This window comes from Salarias fasciatus, chromosome 13 (assembly GCF_902148845.1).
Source record: "Salarias fasciatus chromosome 13, fSalaFa1.1, whole genome shotgun sequence".
In the NCBI taxonomy this organism is placed as follows: Eukaryota; Metazoa; Chordata; class Actinopteri; order Blenniiformes; family Blenniidae; genus Salarias; species Salarias fasciatus.
In genome coordinates, this window is record NC_043757.1 from 6,809,291 (window position 1) to 6,826,657 (window position 17,367).

The 17,367-nt window shown below is 41.2% G+C and overlaps 1 protein-coding gene across 3 annotated transcripts in view; it reads left to right on the forward strand.

Annotated features, from left to right (window-relative positions):
* The window catches only part of kcnh1a (potassium voltage-gated channel, subfamily H (eag-related), member 1a), a 48,778-nt gene extending 38,414 nt beyond the window's left edge, over window positions 1-10,364 (forward strand). For all 3 annotated transcript variants that reach the window (XM_030106883.1, XM_030106884.1, XM_030106885.1), the window contains 2 exons: window positions 6,142-6,338; window positions 9,402-10,364. In XM_030106883.1, the coding sequence (XP_029962743.1) occupies window positions 6,142-6,338; window positions 9,402-10,259 (1,055 nt within the window). In that variant the 3' untranslated portion in view covers window positions 10,260-10,364. The remainder of the gene's footprint in view (window positions 1-6,141; window positions 6,339-9,401) is intronic.
* The last annotated feature ends 7,003 nt before the right edge of the window (window positions 10,365-17,367 follow it).

Here is a 17,367-nt window from a genome sequence, read left to right on the forward strand (position 1 = left end):
GTAAAGATTAATGTGTCAGGATCAGCTGTGTGCTGAGAAGTAATCCCCTCAGAAGGAATCAAACCAAGAAAGTTGAACTTTAAACAATTTTAAATTTGTTCGAAAAACACTGGCTCAGTGTGTGTGTGTGTGTTTTTTTTTTGTGTGTAACGAAGTTACTGTCTCTGTTTATCTTATTTCACTCAGAAATGAAAGTCGCTCCTCTGGTGATTAGTCTTTCAGCAGCGTCCGTCCACAGACTCCTGTCATGTTGACGCTCGTCCACTGCGCTCTCGTGAGAGCCTACGAGTAATCAGTCAATCGACGTGAGGCCTCGGGCGCTCTGCTAGTAGCAGCACTTCTGTCACTTTGGATTTGACGTTGTCGTCGTGACTTATACAGAAAAAGACACTTTCAAATCTGATCTGAGAGGCCAGAGCTGAGATGCGCGTCTCCAAATCCATTTGGAATCACATTTTAAAATGTATCTGCAATCTGAATCAGAATGTGAAGAAGTTCTGAGGAGCATCAACTGATTGAACTCCTGATTAAGGTCATTTTTTGGAAGGAAAGTATTTTTATTAACAGTTTTGATAAGAACGTGACAAACTTTTAATCTGTGTGCAAAGTTAATCATGGATCAGGGCAACAAGATGTGCCTTAAGAGAAGATATCGAGCTTTAATTTCAGGGTTTTTTTAGGGTAGGTCGGAGGGAAAACAACTCATATATACGCTCTTCAATCTTCAGCCTTTAAAACAAGGATATTACAGCTCCTGAAGTCACAGTGCTGGGCAGATTCACTCGCTCGTGTCTGTCTGGAAAACCCAACAAAAAAATTAAATTAGATGAAAATAAGTTTGTGCATGTGCAATACAGTGTTCCTTGTATGTGTAGTTTATTTTAGTTTCCCAGCCACTGGGATTATTTTAGTAGATATATAGTTTATAGTTTATTTTATTTGTTTTGGCCACTCATGTGCTGTTTGTGTCTTTTCTCATGATTTAACGGTTTTGAAAAATTTGCCCTGGGAATAATACGTTATTTAGACTCCGTTCACATGACATTTCCAGTGGTTGGATTTAGATATCCAGATGTGGGTCACTTGATAAAATATGTGTCACCGGATGGTCCAAAGAAATTGATGCAGACAGTCAGTTCGATCTGACTTGCAGTGTAAACGTAGCCTCACGAGACCCGTCCTATGAGCAGAATGGACAGTCTTTATTCTTGTTTTTACTTCAATGAATGTAAAAATAGTGTAGCAACACTGCTCACTCCGACTCTGACTCTCAGGTCCAGTTTAAGTACAATTCATCCGCGTTTTATGTTGATACCGTCTTTATAAACTGTTAAGGTGGAATTCTTTAAAATGGGGCAAAAACAGAGCAGACCTTTTTAATTCCCCCTGAACATTTTTTTCCCAATATAGGACATCTTTAATAATGAAGTTCAGCACTTCCTGCATGTTTATTTCATGAAAGATGCGGTCAAGGCCTCCCACTCGCCCGCCTGCCGAAGGACCTGCTCCAGATCTGCTCCGCCGTCTCGCTATATAAAGTCCCGGACTCCTTTAGCTGTGACACAGAAACAACGATGCAGATGTCTGATCGCAGAGGCGAATCCACGCCAAAACAACCAAAGGAGGGTTGATATTTCCGTCAGCGTGGCCTCCCTGAAGTGTCACCAGAGAACAGTTGACTTCAAGCCCCTTCTGGTCTTTTCTGTCTGTACAGCAGCACTTTACAGACTCTCCCTGACTGCAGCGAAAGCCGAGCCGCTCAGGGATCGTTTTCTGCTGAGTGATGAATTCAGGATTTGGGGAAAGAACTTGTTTGTCACAAAGATTTGATCCTCTCCAACATTTTGAACGCAGCCTACTGCTTTCAGCCTGATCTGGATCTCACGCCGTCTGCTCAGACCTTCTGGAATCAGACATGTAAAGATCAGAATCAGGTGTTCAGTATATTTCAGCGCTGGTGCCTTCAGCAAATTCTGGTGTCATTCATTTACAAGGAATTATTCCAGTGTGGGAGCCGATGGAGAATATGATGTGTTTCAGTTTCTACTCAAGAATCTACTGAGAGTTTATTTCATGCTGTTTCTGCTCACTCGACCCTGATTTGTCAGCAAATAAGCTTTTAGCACTTCCACAGTCCCTGGTGCAAAGGAAAGTGTGCAGAAAGTAGAATAATCCGATTTTATCCGCCTCTTTTAAATACATGAATAAAAATGAAAAACTGTACCACTGAATTTGAAGGGAAATCTGGTTAGAAGTGTGATGTGATCGCCTTGAATGAATCATGAATCTCTTTATTTCCTATTATTCTGTTTATTTCACGTTTATTATGTCCTGTGGTGGCTGACAAAGGGAAAGACCATATTTTGTCCATGGTTTAAAATGAAAATTGAAATGAATAGAAGGTGACAGTCATACTGATGAGTTAAAAAAAAGTTAGTTTTTTTTTTGTGTATTTCTGTAACTGCACAGACAGTTTTTTTCCAGCTGAGTGAGCAGAAACCCACATTCGCTGCCATCCGAAAGTCCTCAAAGGATAAGATCGATACCTCCTCCACATACTCCTGGTAGGGACGCGTCTTGTAACATATGACTGTGGCTGCCTGGGCTCAGTTTAATTGATTTCCCCACCTTCTTGTAGGAAACTCTTGACTAATTTAATCCTGCAAATATAAAACCTGTAAAAATATATTACATTTTTAGGAGACCGAGACCTGACCAGAACAAATTTTAATAAGCAGCCTCAGTCCAAATATTAACTCAATATTTTTGAATATGGTGTAGGATCTCGCACAAGACCCCATCTAATAGTGCGCTCGCCTCCATGTGTTGTGCTGAATGAGCACATTTAGGACACATGGAGTCAGGAGGCCAGTGGTCCCATCTCAGAGATATAATAGGCATCCCAGAAGGAGACTAGGCTGCAAAATAGATGAAAAAAAAAAAACAATAGAAATGTGAGGAGAAGACGAGCAAAACGAAAAAGACCTGAAAGACTCACTCCACCGGCCAAAATGAAATGTGAATAATCACTAAAAGATGCAGAAATGACCAAGTGACATGAAACAGAGATGGAACACAAGGCATAAAATAGCCAAATATGAGCCTCGGAGCGATCCCAAAGATATACAAAGGCAGAAGAACAATGAGGAAGATACACAAAGTGACGTGAAATGATGCAAAACACGCCTGCATTCGTTGTGCTCGCTCCGTCTTCTCCTGTCACGGTCCATTGTGGACACATCCGTGTTTATAATCCATTCAGTGATGAACCTGTGGAGAATCATCACTTAAACCTGCAGAGTTTACAGACTTTCGGCTCTTTGTCCGGCTTTCCGCCTCATCACATTCGCTGCTCAGCATCAAACAGCAGACAGTCGCAGTTCAACACAAGACAGGTCTCCGGGATTTTAACGCCGAAGCCAAAAAATAACGGCTGGGACTGAAACGAACCGGGAACATCGACCTTTACATACTGTTGAATTGTACTTTTTCAGTTTCTTGATAAACATGTAGCCACAGGTACCGACGCCCAAACTAAGGTTATTTGTCTTGTTTTATTCAACTCATGGAATGTTATGCATCAGGGTCGGCTGTGAGATGAAGACAATGGAGAGAACGAGGTGGCGAGCCTACGTTTCCAAAAATTCAATTAACTTATATTTGAATATGAAAATTCCAAGCGATTGTTTAAAAATTTACAGAGCATACACTTCCAGATTGGCAGCAAGCTGGAAGGCACTCATCTCTTCTTTCAGTCCTGCTGTACACACAATGAAGCCCTGCTTAAATAAGCTCTGTCCAAGCTTTAATGAGTCCAATCCGGACAGATTAGGCTGAACCAAAACTATGCGACTATGTGGTGGTTTGTGTTGCCAGATTGGGTGTTTTCCCCCCATATTAAGGTCTGTTTACGGTGTATTTCTGCCTTGAAGACTCTGTGGAAATCTGGCACTCTCCTGAACAAAGTTAAACTGCAAAAGCACCGTTAAGGCGCCGGAATGAACACGCTCACAATAACATCAGGCGGAAATGCAGTACATTTCGCGTCCGGCCATAATATGAATGACTTCATGAACAATTGTTCATTGAACTCCTTCAGGCCCAACATTGTAAACTGAGCTAATTGAACCAGTAAATAGCTGAATGTTTCCTTCTGTAGTCAGTTTGGGACCGAAAACAGAGCTAAAATTAGGCCAAATATTGCACTTGGCGTTTGTTTCTAAGGTAAAAAGAGAAAGTAAATTTTATTCAGCAGCATACATTTTTGTTGTATTTGTCAAACCCTGTTAGTGCTTGAAATTTGAGTGTTGTTGAAAGAGATCCAAAGTGTGGACCTTGTTGTTCGTCCAACTGTCAGGATCCATACCTCATGAATATTGATGGCTGAGCCAAATGCTGACTGTCTTTGTTTCTTTGGCCTTTCAAAATCCCAGCTGAATTTCTCCCTTTTTAAACTTGATCCTTTCATTTGCTAAATGATTGATTTAGTGAATAATTGATTGAAATGCTCTGGAGAGCCCAGTTTGCAACGTACCGGCCAAGTGTTTCTCTTTTCTTTTTGGTCAATAACCTGCTGCTTCTTCTTTGCCTGGATCGATATACAGTCGGGGTGATACCATTGACCTGGACGCGGACTGTAACGGAGCCTGAAGTGATAAACAAGTTGCTACTATGAATTCGATTCTCATTAGCTTAATGGCACCGTGTGCGAGAGACAACATGTGAAGAACGGCTGCAAACAAGACAGCTCGTCTTCATATACTGCACCTCTAACGCTGCTCTGCTGTTTGCTTGACACCCAGTCAAAATGGAAATTATGCATGCAGCATTTCATTCTTTAATAAAGCGAGGCTTGTTAGTAGCATCTCATGGGTATCGGTGGTTTATCGAGGGGCAGATACGTCGGTTGAATATTGCAATGGGGCTTTATCGCATTGCACCTCATGTTAACTCGGGAGCTTTAGCATATATTATCCAGATCTGACATTCCCCCAACTCATTGAGTGAAAGATTAAATCTTCACAATGGATTTGTGGTTTTGCCATCTGATTTTTTTTTCTGAACTAATAATTTTTAGATGAAGTCTGAACATCCTATTATAGCCTAATATGCTGCTTTATTAAAAATCGGTGGGTGGGCCCATTACACCACCCTGGGGTGCTCCAGAAAGTTTCTGGAAGAACAGCAACAAAAATTGGATGTTTCACTGGTATGTCATTTATTTTTTATTTTTATTTTTTTTGTCTTTTTAATATTTGAGAGAAAAATAGTTAAAAAAAACAAAACAGGTCCCTTTTGAAAATTAGATTCTAGGTCTCAGGTGGGCCCTTCTGTATGTATAAAGGTTAAAAAATACCCACCTGCAGCCGCAGTAGCAACCTGTGTGTTGTGGGAAACAAACCTGTGAATTTATAATCCCAGGTCCACTTAACCACTGAATATTATTATTGTCCATCATATATAACCCCCACAGTCCATCGAGGAGTCACTCACCCACACTTTACTGTTGAATCACAGTAAATTTTTCAAAAGTTTTTAAATAAGTATAGTCTGAATTTGACTTGACTCCAGTTACATTATTACATCACAGAATTTCAGACATATCTGTGAATGTGTTAACTGTCAAAATGTCTTTCATATATATATAAAAAAAAAAGCATTTTCCAGCCAATTGAAGCAAAATTTATGGCTCAAACTCTTAACACAGATGTTGGTTTTTAACTGAGTCACATTACCTGACGGATCACAGTTGTTTCAGAGTCACTTCGTGCCTCTGAGACTGAAAATAATCCTGAGCATGAGTCACAAATGACAGCATGTGGAGCACTTATAAATACCCCAGCTCAGTTAATGTGCTGGAGTCTGTAAAGCGTCCAGTTTCCAATAAGCAGCCTTTATGAAAAGCTGTAATTCATAGCTTTAATAATGGCTTCTAGCTCATGTCCTCATGCCTTGTAGGTCAACTGGAAGCTATTAACAGAAACAGCTTTTAGGTTGGTTTCGAATAGTCGCACATAGATTAAATGTCACTTTTCCATTGTAGATTATCCTTGTTTTTATTTGCCCTCCATGTCCTCTTTTGACTTTGAAGAGCAGGTGTTGCGGGGGAGTTTGACCGCGCCTTTAATCCCCTCTCCGCAGGTAAGGGAGACGTGTTCGGGGATGTTTTCTGGAAAGAGGTGACTCTGGCTCAGGCCTGCGCCAACGTCCGAGCCCTGACCTACTGCGACCTGCACGTCATCAAGCGCGACGCTCTGCAGAAGGTGCTGGAGTTCTACACCGCCTTCTCCAACCACTTCTCCAGAAACCTGCTGCTCACGTACAACCTGAGGAAGAGGGTGAGTGACTCCTCAGAGTGCCGAGAGTGAACATTATTTTAAACGGAAATTAATCAGATGTTCTGAAGTGATTGGAAAACCATGTCAACTTACTTAATTTCTGTTTATTTCATTGCTAACATAATCCAGCCTGCCTTTACTGGGCTGGAGCCGCCTCCACCTTGCATTGAATGGGGAAAAAAAGAAACCCTGTTAGATCGGCGTGGCGCTACACCGAATGATTGATAACCTCGCTCGCGTCTGTCAGAGAAATATGAAGCGCACAGAAAGTTTGAATCGATCAGATGAGGTGACTCGCTGAATTTAGGAGCATTACTAAGCAGATGGAAGGAGAGCAGCGATGGGAGCTCTGCTGGGGATGTTAACTGCCTCAGTAGTCACACAGCAATCACACACAGCGCAAACATTTAATAAAAAAAGACGATTATTTCCAGAGTGAATAACGTGACAGATCTTAAACCGGTAGGTATGACAGCTGGTTCCTCATTGTCAGTATATCGGAACAAAAATAGACTGCAAACAAATCAAAATCTGCTATTTGAGGTGTAATATATCTATTTTTCCAGTGTATTGGAACTTTTTCCAATTTCATGTACTTTAACGAGGTTTCGAGGTTTTAGACAATGTGTTGAAGCTAATAAGCAGAATAGCACAATAATAATGCTCATTGATGTATTAACATAGAATCCTTTCAGGTAGAAATGCAAATTTCGTAAAAGACAAGCATATGTGAGGGTGAGCAGTTTTTTTTTTTTTTTTTAATTCTCATTGAATTGCTATTGTTTAGCTTGCTACTTCATTTTAAACATCTCAGCAGGCCAGATGGTACTTTCAGTACAATGATATCAAATTACATGTGAAATGTCACACTAAGAAAGGAAGAAAAAAAAAAGAAAAAAGAACCTATGTTTGTCATAGCAAGTAGTTAGCAGTCACTTTGTTGTGACTTGAATGCCTGGATTCGTTTCGATTTTATCGCTGCATCATTGTCAAAGAAATGGGCCGTGAGTGAGTGATTCTTCTCATTTTCCCAAGATGACTTTCAGTATCTGGCAGTCATTCAGTATTATGTGTTTTTGACTGTACTGAGAAGCTCATGCTATGAATGCGTGATGTCTTGAATCCTGCCTCTGATTGGACCGTCGTCCTGCTGTGTTTGAGAGTAAAACTGGATTTCCTATGCTTTGAGCTGTTTTTCTTTAAAAAAAATTTTAAATATCAGATAGAGATCTACGATTACCGCTAAGAGTAATATGAATGTTGAATCCTGTCAGCCATGACAGGGAAAGGAGTTAAAGTGGTGAAATGAATATTTTTGCTGATATTCAGTACCAATTAAAATAGCTTTAATCCTTCCTAAATGCAAAGGTTTTACACGTGGGGCAGGATGACATTTCAGCTGGAGCACAGACAGATTTTGAGGTAACACGTCAGTGGTTTAAACAGTTTATTTTAAAGGTTACTGAAGCTCATAACAAAGCTGGCTCATGCTTTTACCATTCACCATCAATTATTTAAGGATTCTCACAATATATGTGCATATATCAGCGTCAGCTAAAATATTTGGAACATATTGGCATATCAGCAAAAACAAAAATCTCATATCAGACCTTCCTGAAATAAGTAGACAGCATCTTATAGTTTTCAGTCCACTAGATATCTGCCATGTTTTTTTTTAGTGTGGGATGTAACGAAACAATATGCATCAACATGCAGCCAGAGCTCTTACATGTCACATCACATATAACACTCGACACAAAAAATATGCAGATTCATTAAACCGTCATCTCAGATTGAAGTCACTCTCACATTCTTCTCTCAGAAATGAACAGCTGTGATCAACAACACAAGTGTAGCTACCAATCATTACCTCATTCATAATAAGGTTAGCCTGCCCCAGAGAGCGCGAGTGAGATTGAATTGCCTGCATATAAAGAGGCAATCTCATCTGCTGCATTAAAGTTACTATTCACCGGGGCCTCATACTTCCCGAACCTATACAGCAGGGAAATCCATGGGTGGATGGAATAAAGAGGCCGAGGCTGGATTCAGGCAGAGCTCCTGCTGACTGGGGAAATCCAGCAGACGCTACGTACTCCAGCGGTCCGGCTTGAGAGGGCAGGACGGCTGCAAGACAGTGAAGAAAAGCTGATGCTGTCGGATTGTTCCAGAAGTGATGGACGGACGTTCATGTGTATTGAACCTGACCGGAAAAAGGAAAGCACAAAAAAATCCCGAGTGCAGGAGGTTCAGATTTAGATTGAAAGTGGATATTTTCAACACGTAAACTCTGCCAAAATGTTGTTTCGGCACTATTTCACCAATCCGACTCACTCAAGATGAAATACTGCTGCGTGTGGCCCCTCAACTAAAATGTGTTTAACATCCCTGATTTAGAATATTTGACACTGCTCATAAACTCTGTAAAACAAATACAAATAATAATCTCATGAACCAGTGGATCCAGTAATATCCTCTGAAATTCAGTGAACTCATGAGCACAAATGGTTTTGAAAAAGAAAAAGTGAATTTAAATAGTGCCGTTTTTGTTTTGTCAATTTAAATCATTTTTGACAGGCTAATTTAACTTAAAAAAAAAAAAAAAAACCTGCTAGTCTTAATCTCTCCATCAATACCGGATGTGCCATTTGAATATTAGCATTAAAACAGCAAAGGCTCATTTTGAAATGCAAAATACTGAAATGGCAGTAGTATTGGAGCATCGGCAGCTTGGTGGTAACCTGCAGTGTGTTTCCACACGTTGAAGCCAGAGGCTTGATGTGAACTTACCCTCTGTGTCAGGGGAATTTCCTCTTTACAGTGACATTTACAAGGAAGACACATTTTAAAACCCTCACACAAACTGTATAGTCCGTGAGCCGCCCTGGATATTGTGGTGGTCTGGATTTATGCTCCTAATCTTTCAAATCATGAGACTTTATTGACTTTGAGAAGACGCCTCACGGCGTATTTTCCTGCCTGCTCTTAAGTGCTCGTGTCTTTTTATCATTTGAATCAACATGACGGATGCATAATTGATGAGACCTGTAAATTCTCTTATAGATTGTCTTCAGAAAGATCAGCGATGTGAAGCGGGAGGAGGAGGAGCGGCAGAGACGTAAAAACGAGGCCCCTCTGAACTTGCCACCGGACCACCCGGTGCGAAAGCTGTTCCAGCGCTTTCGGCAGCAGAAGGAAGCTCGCCTGGCGACCGAGAAACCCGAGCTGGACGAGCAGGACGTGGAGAAGGGCCCCATGTACGTGGACGTCCCGCTGACCAAAGCTGCCATCACCACCACCAGCATCGTCACGGTAACGGAGAGCCCGGCGACGCCCTCGTCCTCGTCGCCCGCGTCCTCGACGCCTCCGGCAGACAAGGCGAAGCTGCAGGTGCCGTCGCCCATCTCCCTGGTGGGCTGTCGGACCACCGAACCCGTCAAAGTCAAAGGCTGGGGGCGCTTCAAGGAGTCCATGGCCAAAGCCGACAACTGGAACAAAGTGTCCAAAGCCGAGTCCATGGAGACTTTACCCGAACGGACCAAGGCGCACGAATCGCAGACGTCTCTGAAGAAGACGGACTCGTGCGACAGCGGGATCACCAAAAGTGACTTGCGCTTAGACAAGATGGGTGACTTCCGCCTGACGCCTCAGGACCGCAGTCCCGTCCAGCCTCCGGAAACCAGGCACTCCTTCTACCCCATCCCCGAGCAGACGCTGCAGGCCTCGCTCCAGGAGCTCAAGCTGGAGATTAAGGACGACCTCAAGAACCTGAACGCTCGAATGTCCGGCCTGGAGGCGCAGCTCATGGAAGCACTCGAGCTCCTCAAAGCCCGGAAGTCCAGCACGGACTCTCCACAGGGTCTTTTTGACATTTCCAGACCCACTTCGCCAGAAGTGGATAAAGAGGACATCTTCTCGTGAAGGATGGAAGGTTCTTCAGGCCACAGCAAGTTGTGAACTGGGCTGGAATCCAGTAATGTCCGGATGACTCGGACAGCCGAGGCTGCACTGGGCACACCCTTCGGGTTGGGCACTTGGTGCACTGTGTCCGGGGCACCGGTCTTTTCCTCAGGCGTGCGTCTGTTGGCTAACCAGAGATGTGTTGACCAATCACAGTCGTCGGCCAGATGTCGGTATCGTAGCACTGAACTGCTGGAGGTTCCACACAAACGGACAGCTTTGTGCTTGTACATAAGTCTTGAGGCTTCACTATGATGGACGAGCGGTTGGAGCGGGTTCGTCTTTATTTAAGAATCTGTTCGGACTTTGAGAGTCTCAACAGAAGAGCGGACGGCAGATATCTATATATCTGTTGGAAGCAGCATGACGCACTGGTTTGTTATTGAATCATTTGTATGAGATTCTTTGCATGTCATATAAAATACGCGTGCGCCTCAAATTGCCGACGATGCATACTTGATTAACCGAGGCAGCGCGACGAGTCATTGGCATTATTTCACAGTGACAGTGAAAGAGGGCAGTCTTTGCAGATGTTGAAACCATTGGGGAGTAATTTACTCAAACACTTCTCTTATTATATCAGCTGCCAGGATCATCATGAATTATACAACGGATAACTCCGGCCAGGAAATCTGATTTTCAAAAACATTTCGAGCAGGGCTTATCATTTCCATAAAACCGCAGATAGATGTGCGAGATGAAAAATGAAATGAAATGCTAACTGGCGAAACAGCACCGAGCAACTTATCTTTCCTGGGTTTTAGTAATCAGTATCACATGGGCTGCAGCCTCATACGATATGTGTATCATGTACAGTATAAGCCATGTTTTCTTAACTCTGGTAATGCAGATTATGGCATGGATTTTTTGTCTGCAGCCCTTTCTTTTTTTCTTTTTTTTGTTTTTTTTTTTGAAAATGCTCAAAAACATATTAGGAATGTCTTTTTGAAATAAAGTTTTGTAAGATTTGTATTTAAATTGACACAGAATGGAACGACTCGCTGACACTCGATCGGAGGGACGATTTTTTTTAAAAACGCGTCTTATTTGAAACCCTGCATGACGTATCATGTCCGTCTTTGCAAACCTCATATCATCAGACACAAGCTATATGTATCACCAAAAGCTAAAGTGTTTTAAGATGGATGTTTGAAATAGAAATGGATTATCAGCCGACGATCAGGAAAAAGAAGGTGTTTATTACTCAACTGACGTAAAAACAAAGTCATAGTTCAACTGGAAGAATTCCATCCCCAGTTTACCTGAGAGGAAAGAAATAGTAGTGATAAAGAAATGTGGATACATATCTAGATGTAGTGTGAAATTAGTAAGCAAAACTTTTTTTTTTCTATTACATGTGATAAACTTCTGTTTTATTGCAAGAAGACATTTCCTCTGATCATGCCTGAATAGTATTTTAAAGATAGCTGTCAGTATGCTTACCAGAAGCGTCAACTTCTGCCTGTTTACAGTCTCGACTTCAAAACAACGTTACAAATGAAAACCCATCATTTTTCATGTTTTCATTTCAGAAAAGTGAATTTTTTGCACGTCATTTTGACAGCGATATCCATTTCCATGGAATGGCAAAAAAGTTGGAAACGGTGTCACAATGCCGGGCCAAGCGTCGGTGGTTTTTCATGACAGAAACAGCTGCTGGTTGTTTTTGTCATGAAACTTCAGACACATGCATGCAGAGAACATTACGCTATAAACGTTGACAATGTTGAGTCCAGGAATGTTCATGTGGACGGGTGACGCAGCTGGATTGGTATTCCAGGTGACTCTCAGCTATAAAATGAATGTGGGCTGGGAGTCTTGACACTCTGGAGGTGGGCATTATTATTGTCCATCTGCTTACGCATGTGCAGACGAACTGTAACCTCCAGCCGTGGTGCGCATGCGCAATTTCAGGAAAGTTTTCCTTTTCTGCTTCCAGGGAAGACACAGTTGGATCGTTTTCTGACAGTTCTTCCCTGGGAGCTGTTTTCAAAAAGCTGCGTTTTTGCTGGCTCTGATCTCTGTCATCGTGTAAACGAATCTCCAAAATGCAGCAAAAGTCTTTCCGTTTTCACTTGAAAAACCTATCAACTCCGTTTTTGATGCTTTTCAGTGCAGATGTCACAAAGTTGTTCTTTAAAAAAAAAAAAAAAACATCACACACTGGTTTTCAACCAGTTGAACTAAACACTGCTACAGCTTTCTAGGTTTCTATGACAATTTATTTTGTCTAATTTCATACAGTTGTTAGTGATTTACATGTATATAAACTGTAGATCAGATGTGTTGAATTATTTACTTCCAAAAATTTCTTAGTTTTAAAAATAACTTGCAAACAACATTTAATTACATTATTATGATCAATTGCTGAAAATCTGCATCTCATTCTGTCATAGTCGATTATTCTTGTCTGACTTTTTGTTTCAGTGTGTAATTTAAAAGTACTGTTCTTTTATCACGTGGAATGAGAAAAGACTGTTCGGTATGAAGAAGTATGAATCAAACATCCTGCAGAGCAGAGCCATCAGCTCTCATATCAAACGGCATGTATCTGTCAAGAACGATTTCATTCAAAAACAATGGAAATTTGAAGGTGTTGTTTTCTGCAGATGTCAGAAAAACTTTTTTTCCACTCTTCAGATTACAGGTTATAAAACCAGCTTTATTTGATTGCAATCAGTAGAAAAACTGTATTATGTAACTGATACTAGCACTTGTACTTCACAGGACCAGACCTTTAAAGTGGTCTCTTGTGGGGATTCGATGTCCCTGGAGTTTATAAAAACCACTCTTTTTTTTTTTTTGGCTCAATCTATAGCCATTGCTCTATATTATTTATTCTTCATATGGATAATTTATGTTCCAAGCATGTTTCCTTTCTGAAGGAGACAAAGGACATGCTGAGATGGACCCAGCTGGATGGGTGAAGACGCCGAGGCTTTCTTGCTCCAACACTTCCCGTTGCCTCCATTTCCATCAAAAATTCAGCCTGGCTAAAAATAAATGGGCACGCCATCACAGAAGTGAGAACTCATTTGGTCTGCAGCCAGCGTTTGTGGGTCTTTATGGGCCCGCTTTTCACAAAGGATTTTGATCTCGGAACAGAAAGCGTACTCAAATCGCCGCGCCGTGGCCTCTCGATCACAAGATAATTCATAACGCGGCCGCTCATGAGTTCACAAATCAGAGCAGGAGAAAAAGAGGTCAGACGGCATGGCTGAGGAATTTAATCACTCCAGTGAAAGAAAGGATGTGAAGATGTGATGACTGGCAAAGCCCCGAAATCAATCGTCAAACGTGTCGAAAGCTTTAAAAATGAAAACAGATTTGGTGAAGTTTTTATATTATGAGATCTTTGTTTGGGTAACTTGTATCTTACATTGATCGCGTCGTCATCCTGCATTTTTCATGTCATTAGTCAGCAAGCTGCTGCAGAGTCATAGTTTTGATGGACAAAAAGTCCTAAAGTGACTTTCTGTGTGAGATTACTGAACACAACACTTGTAGCAGTGTGTGTGTGTGGAAGAGTTTTAGTGTGAGACCGGCATGTTTCAGGGGACGCTGAAATGTGCCAGAGGCTGAAATGTCTGGTCTTATTCTAACAAAAACAAACAAGAAAAAAGTTGCTGAAGTTTTGACCTCTTCAGACTTTTTCAGTCTTTTTTTCCCCACTTGACATTTTTCTGTATTTCTCGGCTGTCTTGGCTGCTTGATTTCCTTGGACATATCAAGACGATGAAGCTTCAGACTCTAAAGTTGGTATCGAAATAAACCAATTACACGATCAAATGGCATACAAAGCTGTAAAAACTGACAAATTACACATCATTTGTATTACGTTATACAATTCTCTAATTAGGCAGTTTAAAGATTTTGTTTACATTGTTACAGAACAATAACACTCTAGACTTGTTTCGTGCAGGTTTAAAGTGGCTGAGTATTTTTCTTTGTAAAGTGTTTTTAAACTTATTGAAAGACAAATACATCAATCAGATGCACTGACTGGAAGAAAGGGCCGATTTGCCTACGTAAAGATTCCAAAAAATGTCGCTCATGCTAAAGCAACAAATTAGACCAAAAGTTTTTCCTATATTCTAGTATTTCTTTCAGTTTCTTTCCGTGAAGGGTAAAGGAGAAATCGGTCCAGACCAAAGTTTATGGAAAAGAAAACGCGCATTTGGTTCTGATTGGCTTTGCACCTTGCATTTGCATTTTTAATTTTGGGCTGCATACTGTAAGTAGCAATCATGCTGAACAGTGAGAACGTGTGCTGTGCAGCAACAACATGTTGGATTATTATGGCTGCAAACATCCTACAAATTATGTAAAGGGGTCAACAGAGCAGCAGGCATCCCTGCATCAATCATAGCATCACTATAAATACTCAGCAGCCCCCGAGTCACTGCAGCGGTCACATTTGATTTGACTTTTAATCAATTAGCACCAAAGTTTCTGTGGAAATAATCCCACATGCGTTGTGTTGCCTGGTGTATCTGCGTCTCGTCTACTGGCACCAAGGTAGTTCGATCCCACATCTTACATTGACCATGTGTGCTTTGCCCAAGCATCCTTGGGAAATACACAGAACCCCAAAGTTGCTCTGAATGTGGGTGTATGCACGAGTTTGTGACTGATACATTTAAGGCAGTCAACGGCATTATAGTGGAAGTCATGGTCCAGAATATCTAACCACTGTCAGTCAAAGCCTGTGTTTTGTTTACGTCTATAGATCTGATGGTAAAAATACCAGTAATGTCACTTCGGTCCGGTGGAAGCACTCCCAGAACAGCGGGTCTCGGTCTGGGACTGATTTGCTTCTTCGTTGCACATCAGGGTTTTGGATTGCAGCATTCGCACTTCCACCAGTGGCGTGCACCAACAAAAACGGTCTCACCGAGGTTTATCTCAAGCAGATCGAACCAAATACAAATAAACCAAAAGCAGCGCTCTCTGGGGAAAACCCTGGATCCTGTCAGACCGTCCGTTTCAGTTTGTGCTATGTCACGGTAATTAACTCTCAACTCTCAAGGCTTTTACACACAAGAGACGCTTGGTTTTTGTTTTTTTTTTCCATCCACTCGGCAACTTCTTGAATTTTCATCACAGACGGAAAAGTGACATTTTTATTCAGGAACTTTTGAGATTAAATCACCAGCCAGTCAAGTTTTACTGTAATGAGTTCATATCACACGTGTGGTGGAGTGACTGGTTGTTTGGATGGCTTTAATTTATCTGTACGTTTTACGGAACAACCATCACCGAATTTGCATGTTACGAGCAGCTGTAAACACACAAAACTGCAAACGACTTATCAGACTACTGGGCAGCAGTGTTCTCCTTAAAATAAACTGAAGGATTTTGAGTCTTTAGGTTAGTTTCACATGTTTTTTTTAAGAGTTATCACACAGTTTTAAGCTAAAATTAGTGAGCATGACAAGTAAAGATTAAATTCCAAGTCATATTTTGATCCCGTCTTTAAATCTCTGAGGAGACAAAAATGGATGGAAGACAGACGTTTCCTGCACTGACTTTTATTAATAACACTAACCGCAAAACTAACACAACTTAATGAGGTGCTGTCATTCTCCTTTGTGTGGTTCGCTCAGATTAATATCCCACATGGAGGGGAAAAAAAAAAACTCAAAAAGCTTCTGCTTTAACTCTCAAACACACAGAGATGTGTGAAAGTCTCTCCTTTTACAGAAATGAATGCATATTAGATGATACTATTGTTGCATCATGAACTACAGAAATGTTCACAGTAGAGAGAATAGGGAATTACTGACATTTTTGAAGGTACAAATGGATGAATATTTCTGTTAAAGTCAATAAACTGCAGTTTGGGTGTAATAGTGACATTTGTAAAGTTCATTTTGAATTTTGATTGATAAACCTTGAGACTTTGCATTGAAAATACATGTAAAACCGAAGTTCTTTGCTGTTTATCAACAGAAAATAGATGCAGCTTACGTTTTCTTTTGGCTAAATAAAACGCTGTGTCACTGTTTGAATGCAGCCAAGAAACAAAGATGTGCAGGGTGCGTTTCCCACTCCGGCTTATCCTGGGGCCATACATACAAAGTACTAAAACAGGATGTGGAGCCACTCTGAAATTCAAAGACAGGATCCTTGAAAGCAATATGCATTTCTCCACGCTGTAACATTTCTAAACAAAGGTCCAAAAAGCTGTGGGGTGAAGGAGAGAAGAGCTGCTGCACTACTACTTCATCACATTAACCCGGCCGTTATTGAAATCATTACTTTTGATTGCTACTGAGAAGCATGCAACACTGTGCCTTCATAATATTCCCCCGTTCTACTTTTCCAAGCCTGCAGAGTGACGCAGTGTTAAATACTCCGACTACTCCTTTGATTTGAACACAGATCTATTTTTGTGGTCAGCTCCAGAAAGCTGCCTGGTTATGAAAAAAAAAAAAACTCAGTGTAGATATAAATAAATATATAATATATATATATATAAATATATGCACAAGTTACACTGCAATGTTTAGATTCTTAAGAAAGAGATGAGTTTGATGTCTGGTTTATGTATTATGCACATGCCTCTATGTTCACATGTCATGTGATGAGTATTTCAAGCACAACAGGAACTCTTTGTTATGAACTGTGACATACTGTGCTCTTCATAATAAACATTTTATACATGCTGCATCCTGTCTGTCCTCCCTGAGCGAACCGGCGGTCTGAGAAGGGTCGGCTCAGCAGGTGTCTTCTCCCGTTGATCTTGCCGCGTCAGATAAACCTTTACAGTTTGGAGCTCGTTTAAGAGGATTCCTCACTGACCCCCACTCACGCTCATCCTACTTAATGCCACAGATGTGATAATCCCCAAGACTGAAATCAACTAATGGAAACCCCCGAGGCTCGCCACAACAGCAGCTTACAGCCTTCCTCTATCGCTCACTGACAGAATTACGTGTTTTATAACCCTGCTCATTTACCAAATGACTTACTTATTCAGGTAAGAAACTTTGGGAGATGTTAGTTATTTCAACAAATAAATGTTTTATGCAAATGATGAATTTAATCTGTGGCACCTCTGACTTAA